The 18872-nt window shown below is 47.9% G+C and overlaps 2 protein-coding genes across 3 annotated transcripts in view; one reads left to right on the top strand and one right to left on the bottom strand.

Moving 5' to 3' along the window:
* Nucleotides 1-7759, bottom strand: part of HSPD1 (heat shock protein family D (Hsp60) member 1) — a 282968-nt gene extending 275209 nt beyond the window's left edge. The window contains exon 1 of one of the 2 annotated variants that reach the window (XM_075317799.1): nucleotides 7387-7759. The gene's annotated coding sequence lies outside the window, so the exon portion shown is untranslated. The remainder of the gene's footprint in view (nucleotides 1-7386) is intronic. The other variant, XM_075317798.1, reaches the window with a different exon arrangement.
* HSPE1 (heat shock protein family E (Hsp10) member 1) overlaps nucleotides 7584-18872 on the top strand; it is a 39106-nt gene continuing 27817 nt past the window's right edge. Inside the window, exon 1 of the mRNA XM_075317800.1 lies at nucleotides 7584-7929. Within this exon, the coding sequence (XP_075173915.1) occupies nucleotides 7927-7929 (3 nt within the window). The 5' untranslated portion in view covers nucleotides 7584-7926. The remainder of the gene's footprint in view (nucleotides 7930-18872) is intronic.

Genomic DNA, 18872 nt, shown 5'->3' with positions numbered 1-18872 from the left:
AAGAAAAAGAGAAAGAAAAAGAGAAAGAAAAAGAGAAAGAAAAAGAGAAAGAAAAAGAGAAAGAAAAAGAGAAAGAAAAAGAGAAAGAAAAAGAGAAAGAAAAAGAGAAAGAAAAAGAGAAAGAAAAAGAGAAAGAAAAAGAGAAAGAAAAAGAGAAAGAAAAAGAGAAAGAAAAAGAGAAAGAAAAAGAGAAAGAAAAAGAGAAAGAAAAAGAGAAAGAAAAAGAGAAAGAAAAAGAGAAAGAAAAAGAGAAAGAAAAAGAGAAAGAAAAAGAGAAAGAAAAAGAGAAAGAAAAAGAGAAAGAAAAAGAGAAAGAAAAAGAGAAAGAAAAAGAGAAAGAAAAAGAGAAAGAAAAAGAGAAAGAAAAAGAGAAAGAAAAAGAGAAAGAAAAAGAGAAAGAAAAAGAGAAAGAAAAAGAGAAAGAAAAAGAGAAAGAAAAAGAGAAAGAAAAAGAGAAAGAAAAAGAGAAAGAAAAAGAGAAAGAAAAAGAGAAAGAAAAAGAGAAAGAAAAAGAGAAAGAAAAAGAGAAAGAAAAAGAGAAAGAAAAAGAGAAAGAAAAAGAGAAAGAAAAAGAGAAAGAAAAAGAGAAAGAAAAAGAGAAAGAAAAAGAGAAAGAAAAAGAGAAAGAAAAAGAGAAAGAAAAAGAGAAAGAAAAAGAGAAAGAAAAAGAGAAAGAAAAAGAGAAAGAAAAAGAGAAAGAAAAAGAGAAAGAAAAAGAGAAAGAAAAAGAGAAAGAAAAAGAGAAAGAAAAAGAGAAAGAAAAAGAGAAAGAAAAAGAGAAAGAAAAAGAGAAAGAAAAAGAGAAAGAAAAAGAGAAAGAAAAAGAGAAAGAAAAAGAGAAAGAAAAAGAGAAAGAAAAAGAGAAAGAAAAAGAGAAAGAAAAAGAGAAAGAAAAAGAGAAAGAAAAAGAGAAAGAAAAAGAGAAAGAAAAAGAGAAAGAAAAAGAGAAAGAAAAAGAGAAAGAAAAAGAGAAAGAAAAAGAGAAAGAAAAAGAGAAAGAAAAAGAGAAAGAAAAAGAGAAAGAAAAAGAGAAAGAAAAAGAGAAAGAAAAAGAGAAAGAAAAAGAGAAAGAAAAAGAGAAAGAAAAAGAGAAAGAAAAAGAGAAAGAAAAAGAGAAAGAAAAAGAGAAAGAAAAAGAGAAAGAAAAAGAGAAAGAAAAAGAGAAAGAAAAAGAGAAAGAAAAAGAGAAAGAAAAAGAGAAAGAAAAAGAGAAAGAAAAAGAGAAAGAAAAAGAGAAAGAAAAAGAGAAAGAAAAAGAGAAAGAAAAAGAGAAAGAAAAAGAGAAAGAAAAAGAGAAAGAAAAAGAGAAAGAAAAAGAGAAAGAAAAAGAGAAAGAAAAAAGAGAAAGAAAAAAGAGAAAGAAAAAAGAGAAAGAAAAAAGAGAAAGAAAAAAGAGAAAGAAAAAAGAGAAAGAAAAAAGAGAAAGAAAAAAGAGAAAGAAAAAAGAGAAAGAAAAAAGAGAAAGAAAAAAGAGAAAGAAAAAAGAGAAAGAAAAAAGAGAAAGAAAAAAGAGAAAGAAAAAAGAGAAAGAAAAAAGAGAAAGAAAAAAGAGAAAGAAAAAAGAGAAAGAAAAAAGAGAAAGAAAAAAGAGAAAGAAAAAAGAGAAAGAAAAAAGAGAAAGAAAAAAGAGAAAGAAAAAAGAGAAAGAAAAAAGAGAAAGAAAAAAGAGAAAGAAAAAAGAGAAAGAAAAAAGAGAAAGAAAAAAGAGAAAGAAAAAAGAGAAAGAAAAAAGAGAAAGAAAAAAGAGAAAGAAAAAAGAGAAAGAAAAAAGAGAAAGAAAAAAGAGAAAGAAAAAAGAGAAAGAAAAAAGAGAAAGAAAAAAGAGAAAGAAAAAAGAGAAAGAAAAAAGAGAAAGAAAAAAGAGAAAGAAAAAAGAGAAAGAAAAAAGAGAAAGAAAAAAGAGAAAGAAAAAAGAGAAAGAAAAAAGAGAAAGAAAAAAGAGAAAGAAAAAAGAGAAAGAAAAAAGAGAAAGAAAAAAGAGAAAGAAAAAAGAGAAAGAAAAAAGAGAAAGAAAAAAGAGAAAGAAAAAAGAGAAAGAAAAAAGAGAAAGAAAAAAGAGAAAGAAAAAAGAGAAAGAAAAAAGAGAAAGAAAAAAGAGAAAGAAAAAAGAGAAAGAAAAAAGAGAAAGAAAAAAGAGAAAGAAAAAAGAGAAAGAAAAAAGAGAAAGAAAAAAGAGAAAGAAAAAAGAGAAAGAAAAAAGAGAAAGAAAAAAGAGAAAGAAAAAAGAGAAAGAAAAAAGAGAAAGAAAAAAGAGAAAGAAAAAAGAGAAAGAAAAAAGAGAAAGAAAAAAGAGAAAGAAAAAAGAGAAAGAAAAAGAGAAAGAAAAAGAGAAAGAAAAAGAGAAAGAAAAAGAGAAAGAAAAAGAGAAAGAAAAAGAGAAAGAAAAAGAGAAAGAAAAAGAGAAAGAAAAAGAGAAAGAAAAAGAGAAAGAAAAAGAGAAAGAAAAAGAGAAAGAAAAAGAGAAAGAAAAAGAGAAAGAAAAAGAGAAAGAAAAAGAGAAAGAAAAAGAGAAAGAAAAAGAGAAAGAAAAAGAGAAAGAAAAAGAGAAAGAAAAAGAGAAAGAAAAAGAGAAAGAAAAAGAGAAAGAAAAAGAGAAAGAAAAAGAGAAAGAAAAAGAGAAAGAAAAAGAGAAAGAAAAAGAGAAAGAAAAAGAGAAAGAAAAAGAGAAAGAAAAAGAGAAAGAAAAAGAGAAAGAAAAAGAGAAAGAAAAAGAGAAAGAAAAAGAGAAAGAAAAAGAGAAAGAAAAAGAGAAAGAAAAAGAGAAAGAAAAAGAGAAAGAAAAAGAGAAAGAAAAAGAGAAAGAAAAAGAGAAAGAAAAAGAGAAAGAAAAAGAGAAAGAAAAAGAGAAAGAAAAAGAGAAAGAAAAAGAGAAAGAAAAAGAGAAAGAAAAAGAGAAAGAAAAAGAGAAAGAAAAAGAGAAAGAAAAAGAGAAAGAAAAAGAGAAAGAAAAAGAGAAAGAAAAAGAGAAAGAAAAAGAGAAAGAAAAAGAGAAAGAAAAAGAGAAAGAAAAAGAGAAAGAAAAAGAGAAAGAAAAAGAGAAAGAAAAAGAGAAAGAAAAAGAGAAAGAAAAAGAGAAAGAAAAAGAGAAAGAAAAAGAGAAAGAAAAAGAGAAAGAAAAAGAGAAAGAAAAAGAGAAAGAAGAAGAAGAGAAGGGAAAGAAGAAGAAGAGAAGGGAAAGAAGGAAAGAGACCATCACCACACACATCCCTGCACTACCGCACGCATCATCACTGCACACCCCGGAACTACCTCAGTGACGTCACCACTGACAGCGCGATTCACTTCACTTGCTGCGTGGAGCTGTAGAGAGCGGCGGTGTTCTACTGCCGCTCCTGTCAGCTTCATGTAGCAGAGCTGAAAGCGTTGTGGGACCTCGTGGATTACATCGGACCTGCAGGGGTATTTGAGGATTTTAATAAAATGGTGAAAGAGGGTGTTTTTTTTTGTTTTTTTATTCCAAATAAAGTATTTTTTCGGGTGTATGTGTTTATTTACTTTCACTTACAGGTTAATCATTGGGGGTGTCTCATAGATGCCTGCCATGATTAACCCTTTATTACCCCGATTGCCACCGCACCAGGGCAATTCGGGATGAGTCAGGTAGAGTCCCGGCACTATCGCATCTAATGGATGCGGCAATTCTGGGCGGCTGCTGGCTGATATTTTTAAGCTTGGGGGCTCCCCATAACGTGGAGTCCCCCATCCTGAGAATACCAGCCTTCAGCCGTGTGGCTTTACCCTGGCTGGTATCAAAATTAGGGTATGTGCGCACGTTGCTTTTTACCTGCTTTTTTGCTGCTTTTTCTTCTGCGCTGTTTAATGCCAAAATGGATGTGTTCTTCTACTCAAGCAAAGTCTATGGGAATTTGGGTTTCTTGTTCACACTAGGTTGTTCAAAATGCTGCCTTTTTGAGGCAGAACTTTGGTCAAAAACTCAGCTTTGCAGTGCAAAACCCAAATGGCAAAAACAATTGACATGTTGCTTCTTTGAAAAGCTGAGTTTTTGACCAAAGTTCTGCCACAAAAAGGCAGCATTTTGAACAACATAGTGTGAACAAGAAACCCAAATTCCCATAGACTTTGCTTGAATAGAAGAACACATCCATTTTGGCATTAAACAGCGCAGAAGAAAAAGCAGCAAAAAAGCAGGTAAAAAGCAGGTAAAAAGCAACGTGCGCACATACCCTTAGGGGGGACCGCACGCCGTTTTTTTTTTTAAATTATTTATTTTTTTACTGCAAGATATAGACCCGCCAACCGGCGGCTGTGATTGGTTGCAGTGAAACATTGTCACTCAGCGTGGGGGCGCGTCTGACTGCAAACAATCATAGGCGCCAGTGGGCGGGGAAAGCAGTGAATAAGAGATTGAATAATGGGCGGCCAGCATTTTCAAGTCAGGAGAAGCCGCCAGAGCAGTGTGACAGCCGTGCAGCGCCGCATCAGTCAGTCAGTCAGTCAATCATTTTCTGACAAGCAATGAATTTATATCACTTCTGGGCATGCTCAGAAGTAAAAACCGGATCCGGTACATGCTTCCAGCGTTTGAGGCATGCCACTGTATCCGGCGCGCATAGACTTTCATTATGCACCATGCTGCACAGCGCCGCATCCGGCGCCATGCAGTTTTTTGCCGCTGGCAAAAAACGTTCCTCTCTGCGTCCTGTGCGGCCGCTGGAGTGACGATTTTTACCGCATCCGGCAAAAACTGGATCAAACGCAAGTACATGCGGCACAATCCGGCGCTAATAAAAATCTATGAGGAAAAACCGCACCCGGCCACAAAAAAACCCAAAAACCGAATGCGTTTTTCCCGCAAAGCGCCGGATTGTGCCGCACAGCAAAAACCTGATGTGTGAACATACCCTAACCATCCATTACACCGGATCCTGCAGAGATCTGTTGGTAAAAAAAGTTCTGGAAACAATTTTTTTTTGTCTGTTAAATGACAGATTGCTGCCGGATCCGTGTTTAATCCTTGGCATCATGAAACAAGATCCATTACTAGATAGCTGCTGATCTGCCATTTATAACGGATCCTGTAAGAAAAACGAATGCAAAAAAACCCAGGACTATATAGAAATCGACCAACAGATCCGTTCTCCATAGGCCCCCATGTAAAACGGATAGTGCAGAATTCAGTTACTTAAGACTGCTTTCACACCTCCGGTTTTAGCAGAGACTGCCAATCCGGCTCTAAAACCTATGCAACGGATGCGGCGACAAAACGGCATCCTTTGCATAAGTTTTTTTTTACATGCGACCCGTCCTTTTTTGCAGCTTGCGGCAGGCTACTGACCATGCGCAGTGGAAAAAACCGCATGCAGCGGCCGGATGCGGTGTTTGCCGCAGGACACCGCATGCGGCGTCCATAGGCATGCATTGCAAATTGCGCCGCATCGGCCGGATGTGGCGCGATACGGGGTTTTTTGCCGGGCAAAAAAAGTGCCGCCGTAGGCTACTTTCACACATCCGGCTGTAGCAGTGCGGCACAATCCGGCGCTCTGCTGAAAAAACGAAACCGTGTTTTTTGCCGCTGGTTTCGTTTTTTCCAGCATTGACTTGCATTGGCACCGCATTATGCCGCATGGGCTTGAGTTCCGTCCGGTTTTTGCCGCATGCGGCAGAATTAGCTGATGCGGTGGCGGATGGAACTTTCCCTGGCACGTTTTTTGCTCTGGCAAAAAAAAAAAAAACCCGCATTGCGCCGCATTTTTCAATGCATGCCTATGGACGCCGGATGAGGCAAAAACCGCATCCGGTCGCCGCTTGCGGTTTCTTCCACTGCGCATGCTCAGTATCGTGCCGCAACCGGCAAAAAAAACGGACGGGCCGCATGTAAAAACTTATGCAAAGGATATGGTGTTTTCACCGCATCCGTTGCATAGGTTTCACAGCTGGATTGAGCCGCAGTGCTCAAACCGGATGTGTGCCTTAGGATACTTTCACACATCAGGTTTTTTCCATCAGGCACAATCCGAAAAAAAACAGGTAAAACGGATCCGGTACCGCATCCGTTTTATCCCCATAGATTTGCATTGTTACCGGATTGTGCCTGATGGCTTTACGTTGCATCCGTTTTTTTCCGGATACGGCAAAATTAATTAAAGCGGCGGCCGGAGGCAACGTATCTTGCAACTTTTTTGGTCTGGCAAAAAAAAACAAAAACCGCATCGCGCCGCATCTAGCCGCATTTTCCAATGCATGCCTAAGGACGCCGGATGCGGCAAAAACCGCATCCGGCCGCTGCATGCGGTATCTTCCATTGTGCATGCTCAGTAGCATGCCGCAATTGGAAAAAAAACGGACGGGCCGCAGGTAAAAACTAAGGCTACTTTCACACATCAGTTTTCTGTATTCAGGCACAGTCCTTTTTTTTCCTGATCCAACGGATCCTGAAAAAAAGATCCGTTATGCCGGATCCGTTAAAAAACGGATCCGGTGGATACGGTTTGCATCCGTTTTTGCATCCTTTTCGTCCGTTTTTTGGCTGGATCCGTTTTGTTAATTACATTGGAGCATGCTCAGTTTAGAAAAACGGATCCGGCGGCCGCATCCGTTTTTTACCGCATTACGCCGGATCCGGCGTCCATAGGCTTCTATTGTAAAACACGCCGTATCGCGCCGGATCCGGCGCGATGCGTTTTTTTTGCCGGACAAAAAAACGTTGCAAGCTACGTTGCCTCCGGCCGCCGCATTTATTTATTTTGCCGCATCCGGAAAAAAACGGATGCACCGCAAAGCCATCCGGTACAATCCGGTAACAATGCAAGTCTATGGGGAAAAAACGGATGCGGTACTGGATCCGTTTTACCCGTTTTTTTCCGGATTGAACCTGATGGCAAAAAACTGATGTGTGAAAGTAGCCTTATGCAAAGGATGTGGTGTTTTCGCCGCATCCGTTGCATAGGTTTCACAGCCGGATTGAGCCGCACTGCTCAAACCGGATGTGTGAAAGTAGCCTTATCTGCTAAATCTGTTGCATGCAGCAAAAATACGGGACTAATGTAAAGTCTATGCAAAAAAAACGCAACCGGCGGCAAAAAAAAAAAAAAAAAACGGATGCGTTTCTTCTGCAAAGCTCCGGATTGTGCCGCACAGGAAAAACCGGATGTGTGAAAGCAGTCTTAACAACAGACAGTAAGGCTATGTGCGCACGTTGCGTAAATTCATGCAGTTACGCTGCGCTTTGCAGCGCAGTAACGTTGTATTTGCAGAACTCTTTTGCCCATGGATCTCTGCAGGGAGTTCATTCTAACAGGACATGAGCGCTCAGCATTTCATGGTCACCAGAAACTGGAAAAAAAGTCATATTAGAATAAAAGCCCCTGACTACACACTAACCCAACCCACCAGAGCCGGGCCGCGCAGAGTCAGGCAGCACCTTACCGGAGAGCCGGACCGCAAAGATGGACGCTGCTTTCACACACGTGCCTGCAACTAAGTGAGCGGAGTTCAAACCTTCAAGCGCTGAGAGTCACGTGAGGTCGTAAAGGGAGAAAGCGCGAGCGCCCTGGAACTAGCACGGCTCCAAGCGTGGCCCCGCCCACTTGTCCTCACTCAGAAAGCAAATAGGAGAAGGGACAGCGCTGCGCGCTACAGATTATAGCGCATGCTGGGGTCGGGGCTCTCCTTCCAGAACGTTCTGAAGCAAGTTCAGTCTTCAAGGTTAAAGGTAGCATGACACCCCTACCGGAAGTAGTTCCTCCTCGCCGGCGTCCGAGTTGTTTGGTGACCATCTATTTCATCATTTATTAATAACGAGCAGGACGTGTCCCAACCCCCAGGCCGGGGAGTGACTTGTGTGTGACCTTTTGCAGACAAGCGAGGGAGCCAAGGTCGTAACGCCCCCTGTGGATGACGCAGGCGCACTAACCCTTTTGTATTCACGTGGGTTCTATTCAGTTAGTTCTCGGGTGGCAGACAGTCATGGTAAGTGGGCTCTGTGCCTTGTCACACGTGTCTGTATAACGGAGGGGTTCTGCAGCGCGCGCGTGTGTATCTGTATGACGGAGGGGCTCTGCAGCCCGTATGTATATCTGTATAATGGAGGAACTCTGCAGCGTGTGTCTCTGTATGACGGAGGGACTCTGCAGCCTGTGTGTGTCTATGACGGTGGGACTCTGCAGCGTGTGTGTGTGTGTCTATCTGTATGGCTAAGTTCACACTTCCGTTTTGCATCAGTCACATGTGTCGTACAACGGATGACAGAACAGAATTCTGTCGGATTCCGTTGTGTGCAGGGGGCGGAGTTCGGGGGGCGAGTTCGGGGTGGGTGGAGCCGAGCGGGGCATTGAGTACGTCAGTGCCGTTGGGACTGCAGGACAAGTGAGTGTAAGCGTGAGAGTGTGTATGTGTGTACATGCTGAGTGCGGGAGGGGGCGGAGCCGAGCGGTGAAGTGTCTGGCTCCGTGCACAGCCAGGGTAAATATTGGGTATAAGCAAAGCACTTTGCTTGGTTACCCGATATTTATCTTGGTTACCAGCATACACCGCTTAGCGCGGGCTCCCTGCACATGTAACCAGTGTAAATACTGGGTAACTAACCAAAGCGCGTTGCTTAGTAACCCGATGTTTATCCTGGTTACCTGTGCGGGGAGCCAGAGAGCGCATGCGCAGCGAAATCCAACAGATTCCACTGCACAAAAAACGTTACAGGCTGCGTTGTTCCCGCCCGGCGGTCAGTCAAAAAACGACTGACCGCGACGCAGCGGATGCAACGCAGCATCATCAGTCACAATCCGTCGCAAATAGAAGTCTACGGGGAAAAACTGGAATCCTGCAAAATATTTTGCAGGATACCGTAATTCCTCAAGGCGACAGATTGTGACTGATACAAAACAACGGAAGTGTGAACTTAGCCTATGACGGTGGGACTCTGCAGCCCGTCTGCGTCTGTATGACGGTGGGACTCTGCAGCCCGTCTGCGTCTGTATGACGGTGGGACTCTGCAGCCCGTCTGCGTCTGTATGACGGTGGGACTCTGCAGCCCGTCTGCGTCTGTATGACGGTGGGACTCTGCAGCCCGTCTGCGTCTGTATGACGGTGGGACTCTGCAGCCCGTCTGCGTCTGTATGACGGTGGGACTCTGCAGCCCGTCTGCGTCTGTATGACGGTGGGACTCTGCAGCCCGTCTGCGTCTGTATGACGGTGGGACTCTGCAGCCCGTCTGCGTCTGTATGACGGTGGGACTCTGCAGCCCGTCTGCGTCTGTATGACGGTGGGACTCTGCAGCCCGTCTGCGTCTGTATGACGGTGGGACTCTGCAGCCCGTCTGCGTCTGTATGACGGTGGGACTCTGCAGCCCGTCTGCGTCTGTATGACGGTGGGACTCTGCAGCCCGTCTGCGTCTGTATGACGGTGGGACTCTGCAGCCCGTCTGCGTCTGTATGACGGTGGGACTCTGCAGCCCGTCTGCGTCTGTATGACGGTGGGACTCTGCAGCCCGTCTGCGTCTGTATGACGGTGGGACTCTGCAGCCCGTCTGCGTCTGTATGACGGTGGGACTCTGCAGCCCGTCTGCGTCTGTATGACGGTGGGACTCTGCAGCCCGTCTGCGTCTGTATGACGGTGGGACTCTGCAGCCCGTCTGCGTCTGTATGACGGTGGGACTCTGCAGCCCGTCTGCGTCTGTATGACGGTGGGACTCTGCAGCCCGTCTGCGTCTGTATGACGGTGGGACTCTGCAGCCCGTCTGCGTCTGTATGACGGTGGGACTCTGCAGCCCGTCTGCGTCTGTATGACGGTGGGACTCTGCAGCCCGTCTGCGTCTGTATGACGGTGGGACTCTGCAGCCCGTCTGCGTCTGTATGACGGTGGGACTCTGCAGCCCGTCTGCGTCTGTATGACGGTGGGACTCTGCAGCCCGTCTGCGTCTGTATGACGGTGGGACTCTGCAGCCCGTCTGCGTCTGTATGACGGTGGGACTCTGCAGCCCGTCTGCGTCTGTATGACGGTGGGACTCTGCAGCCCGTCTGCGTCTGTATGACGGTGGGACTCTGCAGCCCGTCTGCGTCTGTATGACGGTGGGACTCTGCAGCCCGTCTGCGTCTGTATGACGGTGGGACTCTGCAGCCCGTCTGCGTCTGTATGACGGTGGGACTCTGCAGCCCGTCTGCGTCTGTATGACGGTGGGACTCTGCAGCCCGTCTGCGTCTGTATGACGGTGGGACTCTGCAGCCCGTCTGCGTCTGTATGACGGTGGGACTCTGCAGCCCGTCTGCGTCTGTATGACGGTGGGACTCTGCAGCCCGTCTGCGTCTGTATGACGGTGGGACTCTGCAGCCCGTCTGCGTCTGTATGACGGTGGGACTCTGCAGCCCGTCTGCGTCTGTATGACGGTGGGACTCTGCAGCCCGTCTGCGTCTGTATGACGGTGGGACTCTGCAGCCCGTCTGCGTCTGTATGACGGTGGGACTCTGCAGCCCGTCTGCGTCTGTATGACGGTGGGACTCTGCAGCCCGTCTGCGTCTGTATGACGGTGGGACTCTGCAGCCCGTCTGCGTCTGTATGACGGTGGGACTCTGCAGCCCGTCTGCGTCTGTATGACGGTGGGACTCTGCAGCCCGTCTGCGTCTGTATGACGGTGGGACTCTGCAGCCCGTCTGCGTCTGTATGACGGTGGGACTCTGCAGCCCGTCTGCGTCTGTATGACGGTGGGACTCTGCAGCCCGTCTGCGTCTGTATGACGGTGGGACTCTGCAGCCCGTCTGCGTCTGTATGACGGTGGCACTCTGCAGCCCGTCTGCGTCTGTATGACGGTGGCACTCTGCAGCCCGTCTGCGTCTGTATGACGGTGGCACTCTGCAGCCCGTCTGCGTCTGTATGACGGTGGCACTCTGCAGCCCGTGTGTGTGTGCGTGTGTGTGTATGACGGAGGGACTCTGCAGCCCGTGTGTGTGTGCGTGTGTGTGTATGACGGAGGGACTCTGCAGCCCGTGTGTGTGTGTATGACGGAGGGACTCTGCAGCCCGTGTGTGTGTGTATGACGGAGGGACTCTGCAGCCCGTGTGTGTGTGTATGACGGAGGGACTCTGCAGCCCGTGTGTGTGTGTATGACGGAGGGACTCTGCAGCCCGTGTGTGTCTGTATGACGGAGGGACTCTGCAGCCCGTGTGTGGGTGTGTGTATGACGGAGGGGCTCTGCAGCCCGTGTGTGTGTGTGCGTGTGTCTGTATGACGGAGGGACTCTGCAGCCCGTGTGTGGGTGTGTGTATGACGGAGGGGCTCTGCTTCCTGCCCCGGTGAGTACATCAAAAACGCTGAAAGTGATTTAATTTATGTCACGTCCACTGTGCGTCTTTTTTTTTTTTTTTTTTGCTGAGCATCAATTGACCTGTAGTGCGGGTTTCAAACGTGCCACATGTGAAATGCAGAAAATCTGCATCGTGGAGAAACTAGCCAAAAGTTCAACTTTTGACTGTAATCTAAATATAGTGAATAAGATACAATTACTAAAGCGGGGGCAAATTACTCCAGAAAACTTGAGCAGCAATGATTAGTGATGAGCGAGCATGCTTGTAACTACTCGGTACTCGCACGAGTATCGCTGTACTCGGGCTGCTCGGCGGGGACCGAGTAATCTCGCGATACTCGTGCTGTACTCGTGGTCTTCATTTCTGCATGTTGGCGCTCTTTTGAGAGCCAGCCCTCATGCAGGGATTGGCTGGCAGACCACTGCAATGCCACAGCCCTGTTAGTTGTGGAATTGCAGTGATTGGCCGGCCTGCACAGCGTGACCGAGCCTTTATACCGGCCGGCGCGCTGTGCTCTGCCCACAGCTATCCAGACAGTCAGTGCAGGGAGAGTGTCGCTGATTCAGGGAAAGCTTTGCGGCCCTTTATAGCTTTTTCAGTTGCAGGGCTGCAAACAGTGTGACCAAAAGTCCTTCTCAGGACTATTCTAGTTGTATACAGGCAGGCAGGGTATAGCCAGGTCGGAGTACAGTAGCAGAGTCCTTCTCAGGACTATTGTTGCTATATACAGGCAGGGTATAGCCAGGTCGGAATACAGGCTAGTGACCAGAAGAGTCCTTGTCAGGACTATTGTAGCAGTATACAGGCAGGCAGGCAGGGTATATAGCCATTCCTAGTGGTGACCGTATACCAGCCTTCATCATATCTGGGGCTGGTGTACACAGTCTAAAACAGTCCAGATAGTGTCAGACTTCTCAGTAATTGTCGCTCCTAAAAACCAGTTAAATTCTTATTGCGTCCGTGCTTGCATTTAAAAACAGCACGTGTGTGTCTGTCGGTGGCAGCGTACAGGTGCGCGTTTTGCACAAACTATTATATAACGCACAAGTCTAGTGTATAATACACGTCAGTCAGCAGTGTCTGCTAGTGTCAGACTTCTCAGTAATTGTCGCTCCTAAAAACCAGTTAGGTTCTTATTGCGTCCGTGCTTGCATTTAAAAACAGCACGTGTGTGGCAGTCGGTGGCAGCGTCAGGCTCCATATTGTCCCTGGATAGAGACGTGCATGATGGCCTGTAAACATGAAGTGCCCATTGTAAGGAAGTGGGTCTATTGTAGTATAGCCCTTAGGCAGGGCAGCCAAACATTTGGAGGCTCCACATTGTCCCTGGATAGAGATGTGCATGAGGGCCTCAAAACATTGTTCCCATTGCAAAGGAGCGGGTCTCCTGTCGTTGTAATGCCCATTCAGAAAGAATGGGCGAAAAAATTTACCACTGGGGGTATACCTGAAACAACGGCTTAACTATTGTAACGGTCACCATGATGGCGCATGAGGAGAAGGAGGAGCAGTCCAGCGATTAGCCAAAGTCCAGAAGTGTGTTACCATGGGTGAGTGGAGGTACATGGCAAATTCCCGTTACAAACTTTAAATTCCGCTGTCATTTGCTGTTGGTGTGTGTGTGGTGAAGTCTGGCCAAATCCAACCCTTGTTCATCTTGATCAGAGTCAGCCTGTCAGCATTTACAGTTGACAGGCGGGTGCGTTTATCTGTAATGATTCCACCTGCGGCACTAAAAACACGCTCTGACAAAACGCTAGCAGCAGGGCAGGCCAGGACTTCCAAGGCGTAGAGCCAATTCATGCCACGTGTCCAGCTTGGATACACATTAATTGTAAGGCACAGAGGAATGTCGGAGTACAGTTGTTTGATCTGCAAGGTACTCCTTGAGCATCTGGCCAAACTTAGGATTTCTTGTGGCACTACCCCTCACCTCAGGGGCTGTGGTATGTGAGGGGCTGAGAAAACTGTCCCACATCTTAAAGACTGTTCCCCTACCTCTGGCGGATTGGACTTGTGCCCCTCTCGGCTGTACGCCTTGGTTGTCCACTGATTCCTGACCTATGCCGCTAGCGTTTTGTGAGGGGAATGCTTTGCCTACTTCCGTGACTATGGCCTTCTGGAACTGCTGCATTTTGCCTGACCTCTCCGCCTCGGGAATAAGAGACATAAAGTTCTCCTTTTAGCGTGGGTCTAACAGTGTTACCAACCAGTAATGATTGTCGGCCAAGATGTTCTTAACGCGAGGGTCACGAGAGAGGCAGCTTACCATAAAGTCAGCCATGTGTGCCAGACTCTTAACAGCCATCACTTCAGTATCCTGACCAACACGATGACTGAACATGCTGTCCTCCTCCTCCTCCTCCTCATCATCTACCCTGTCCTCTGGCCAGCCACGCTGAACCGAGGATATGACTGCATGTCATATCCTCAATTTGGCCAGAGAGTTGCTCCATGTCTTCATCCTCCTCCTCGTCATAGTCCTCCACTGCACGTTGTGATGAGACGAGGCTGGGCTGTGTGTTATCACCCACACCCACTACTGTTTCTTGCTCAAACTCATCGCGCTCCGCCTGCAATGCATCATGGTTGTTTTTTGAGCAGAGACCATTTTAGAAGGCAGAGAAGCGGTATGGTGACGCTAATAATGTCGTCATCGCCGCTCACCATCTTGGTGGAGTCCTCAAAGTTTTGGCGGATGGTGCATAGGTCGGACATCCATCTCCACTCCTCAGGTGTTATGTGTGGAGTTTGACCCATTTCCCGACGGCTTAGGTGATGCAGGTACTCAACAACTGCCCTCTTCTGCTCACATATCCTGACCAACTTGTGCAGAGTTGAATTCCAACGCGTGGGGACATCACACACCAGTCTGTGTGCCGGAAGATGCAAACGGCGTCTTAAGCCGGCAAGGCCGGCTGAAGCAGTAGGTGACTTTCGAAAATGTGCAGACAGGCGGCGAACTTTTACCAGCAGATCAGACAGCTCTGAGTATGACTTTAGAAACCGCTGAACCACGAGGTTGAGCACATGGGCCACGCATGGAACATGTGTCAGCTGGCCTCGCCTCAAAGCCGCCACCAGGTTCCGGCCATTGTCACACACGACCTTTCCTGGCTTTAGGTTCAGAGGTGTGAGCCAGTGATCTGCCTGCTGTTTCAGAGCTGTCCACACCTCTTCTGCATTGTGGGGTTTGTCACCTATGCAGATTAGCTTCAGCACTGCCTGTTGCCGCTTCGCCGAGGCAGTGCTGCAGTGCTTCTGTGTCACCCTGGACAAGCCAGGGGCCACAGAGCACAACACTTAAACACCCCACACTCCCTGCAGGCATATCATAGTCAAAACACAAAATCCTTGTTGCCTTCCCCAGGGGCTGTTGTCCACACCAGGGTGTGGAGCCAGGCGGTTGGTCTCCACCCACCGAGGAGGAGGGAAAACACAGGCAGTGAGAGTTAAGCTAAGGAAGTGGAAGGAGGAAAGTAGTAGAGAGGAGAAAAGTGACAGCAAAGAGCCTGAAGTTGGTCCGGGTGTGTGGCCCGGACAGGACAGCAAGGTTGGCAGGATGTGGTGACCGTCTGCAGTGGAGGCCGATTGGAGTCTGCCGTAAGGACCGTGGACGGGTGGTGACCCGGCCGTACCGGACCGGTATACAAAGAAAAGCCAGCACCATTGGCAGAGGACTTTCGGATCCCGGCAAGGCTTGGTGTCGCCGTGAATTTGCCAAATCCGTTAGTGAAGGGGACCTCAGGGTTTCCAAACAGCCAAGTCCAGATAGAAGGCAACCGTACAACCGTGAAGGGGAGACACCGCCACCGCCAAGGGCAACCGTCTCCCAGGGCCAGCGCCTGTGGGCAAAAGGGGCTCCTCCGGCCCATATCCAGGTCGGGGAGCGGGTTACCGTTGGGAAACCATCACTACCAACACTTAACTTAAGTGCAGGGAGAGACAGTCATCACTAACCTGCAGGGAGGAACAACCGCAGCCGTCCGAGTGACCCGTCCATCCAGCCACTTGTTTTACCGTGAACTGTGTCATCATCATTGGGCTGAGTGAGTACCTCCGTGCCGTGCGGCACAGCGCTGCCCCTGCGACCCTGCACCTCATCAGGCCCCGCAACCCGCCTGTCATCCATCTCTACCCCATCACCAGGCCCCGGGACAACCAACCCCCCTACCCACGGAGGGGAGAAATAACAACAAAGCTGCTCCCTGTCACAGGCTCCCGGGATCCCCGTCCAGAGCAGCGGTGGTGTCCACACAATCACCACAACCGTGGGTGGCGTCACGGACAATATCCCCAAAACCCAAACCACCCCTTTTCACTCACGGGCGAGTAGCGCCGCTCGAGTCCCCGGGATCCGGCCATCGCTCGAGCCAACGAGCAGCAGCAGCCGTAGAGCAGCGTCAGCCGGACCCGAGCAGTAGGAGAGCGCACCGTCCCCTCCTCCGCCCGCGACACTTCCAGCTTGGGACTGGTGTGGAGGGTAAAGTGGATCAGGATGCGCAGGAGGAGGAGGAGGCTGAGGAGCATGACATTCCGGAGCTGTAGAGTGTGTGTGAAACCCTGACTGAGGTTGGGCCTGCAAAACTTGGTGTGTGAAGGACGTGTTCCGTCCCTCGCTCAGACTGGGTCCCAGCTTGCACAATATTAACCCAGTGTGACGTCAACGAGATGTAGCGGCCTTGCCCACATGCACTTGTCCACGTGTCTGTGGTTAGGTGGACTTTGGCTGAAACAGCGTTGTTCAGGGCACGTGTGATGTTTTGTGACACGTGGTTATGCAATGCGGGGATGGCACACCGGGAGAAATAGTGGCGGCTGTGGACCGAGTAACGTGGGACAGCTGCCACCATCAGGTCGCGGAATGCTTCTGTCTCAACCAGCCTAAAAGGCAAAATTTCCAGCGCAAGCAGTCGCGAAATGTTAGCATTTAGAACTGTGGCATGTGGGGTGTTGGCAGTGTATTTGCGCCTGCGTTCAAAGGTTTGCTGAATGGATAACTGAACGCTGCGCTGGGACAAGGACGTGCTTGATGATGGTGTTCTTTCTGCGTAGGCAACTGCAGGTGCAGGAGTGGAGGAGGCTTGTTCGCAGGCAGCATGGACAGGGGATTGGCTCGCATGCACAACCAGCGAAGACGTAGCAGTGACATCAGCAAGCACTGCTCCTCGACTCTGTTGTACTTCCCACAAAGTCGGGTGCTTGGCTGACATGTGCCTGATCATGCTGGTGGTGGTCAGGCTGCTAGTTTTGGTACCCCTGCTGATGCTGGCATGGCAGGTGTTGCAAATGGCCTTTTTAGAATCATCTGGAGCCAACTTAAAAAACTGCCAGTGTCAGAGTTCCGGGTTTTCCAGTTTTCTTTTGAAAGAGCTTGCCCTTTGTTAACATGGAGTTTTCTGTTCTGTTGCCCTACTTCCTGTCCATCTGTTTAAAAGCCGCCCCTAAAGCTTAGTCCAGTGCCTGAGTATACTGCTTCCTGTGTGCTCCTGCCCTGCTGCTTTTGGTTCCTGATTGTTATTCGGATCCTCTTGGAAAACAACCGACACCGACTCTGGACTTCATCTGGTATCATCTAGCTGTGCCCGGACTCCGTTTGCCGTCTTTGGTCGGCACTTCTGCCCGGTTCCTTCCGTTTAATACCACTCTGGACTCACATCACGTACGGACATTTTTGGACTTACCTATTGCCCTTTTGTGTCCCGGCTGCTGCGCATTTAGGGCTTCTGGGGTGATTGCCAGACAGTCCCTGTATAGGGGTTCGCTCTTGGTGGTCTCCCTGGGGGAGTCCGGTGCGCGGTCCCGGGAATTCCCTTTCGCTCCGTCCCTGGAAGGTATTTCCTGTATTTATGTTCTACTGTGTTTTTGTTCCGTTTATGTACATATTTGCTGGTTGCATATTATAAACGTCTTGCACCAAGAACTCGTCTCTGGTTGTCATTGCCCTAAAGCAATCGAAATCCTCAATACATACAATAGTATTACAGCCAGACTCGGGAAGACCTAACATTTGTACAGGCACCTTGTGTCGTGTTGTTCCGGGGAACAGTTGCCTGACGTCTGCCTGGGGCCACCACTCTGCTTCTTACTGCCTGTTGGGATGCTACGCCTCCCTCCCCCTGTGCACTGCTGTCCTCGCTCTGCATATCCTCCTGCCAGGTTGGGTCAGTTACTGGATCATCCACCACGTCGTCTTCCTCTTCCGCACCCTGCTCCTCCTCCTGACTTCCTGACAATTGTGTCTCATCATCGTCCACCCCTTGTTGAGACACGTTGCCAACTTCGTGAGAACGTGGCTGCTCAAATATTTGGGCATCTGTACATACAATCTCGTCATGGCCCACTTCAACAGGAGCTGGCGAGAGGCCAGAATTTGTGAATGGAAACGTGAACGAACAGCTCTTCCGAGTGTCCAAGTGTGGGATCAGTAATGTCCGTGGACGTGTACTCGGCCTGGTGGTAGGAAGGAGGATCAGGTTCTGAAATGTGCGGTGCAGTATCACGGCTACTGACACTTGACCGTGTGGAAGACAGAGTGTTTGTGGTGGTGCCAATCTGACTGGAAGCATTATCCGCTATCCAACTAACAACCTGTTGACACTGGTCTTGGTTCAAGAGCGGTGTACTGCTGCGGTCCCCAAGAATTTGGGACAGGACGTGCGAGCGACTAGATGTGGCCCTTTGTTGTGGCGAAATTAGAGCTTGCACACAACCTCGGTCTCTGCCTGCACCACCATCACATCCACTTCCTTGTTCGTTGACAACGCCCTTGCGCATTTTGCAATGCTGTGCTGATGTGTATTCACTAGACTTGTGCGTTATATCAAAGTTTTTGCAAAACTCACACAAATGCAGCGGAAAGCTGCCACCAACAGGCACACACGTGCGGTTTTTAAATGCAAGCACGGAGGCACTAAGAACCTAACAGGTCTCTATCCAGGGACAACGTGGAGCCTCCCAATTTTTGGCTGCCCTGCCTAAGGGCTATACTACAATAGACCCACTTCCTTACAATGGGCACTTCAGGTTTACAGGCCATCATGCACGTCTCTATCCAGGGACAATGTGGAGCCTCCCAATTTTTGGCTGCCCTGCCTAAGGGCTATACTATAATACACCCACTTCCTGACAATGGGCACTTCAGGTTTACAGGCCCTCATGCACGTCTCTATCCAGGGACAACGTGGAGCCTCCCAATTTTTGGCTGCCCTGCCTAAGGGCTATACTACAATAGACCCACTTCCTTCCAATGGGCACTTCAGGTTTACAGGCCCTCATGCACGTCTCTATCCAGGGACAACGTGGAGCCTCCCAATTTTTGGCTGCCCTGCCTAAGGGCTATACTACAATAGACCCACTTCCTTACAATGGGCACTTCAGGATTACAGGCCCTCATGCACGTCTGTATGCAGGGGCATTGGTGAACCTCACAATTTTGGACTGCCCTGGCAAAGGAAAATACTACAAAGACTCACTTCCTCAAAATGGGCACATTAGACTCAAGAGGCCTTCATGTACGTCTCTTCTCAGGGACATCGGAGTGCCACACAATGTTTTCACGTAAAATCTTTCATGTATTAATCTCAAAAAGTAACATACACCAGCTCTATCTCACTATTG

The sequence above is a fragment of the Anomaloglossus baeobatrachus genome, chromosome 7 (assembly GCF_048569485.1).
Source record: "Anomaloglossus baeobatrachus isolate aAnoBae1 chromosome 7, aAnoBae1.hap1, whole genome shotgun sequence".
Lineage (NCBI taxonomy): Eukaryota > Metazoa > Chordata > Amphibia > Anura > Aromobatidae > Anomaloglossus > Anomaloglossus baeobatrachus.
This window is presented reverse-complemented; position numbering and strand designations above follow the sequence as displayed.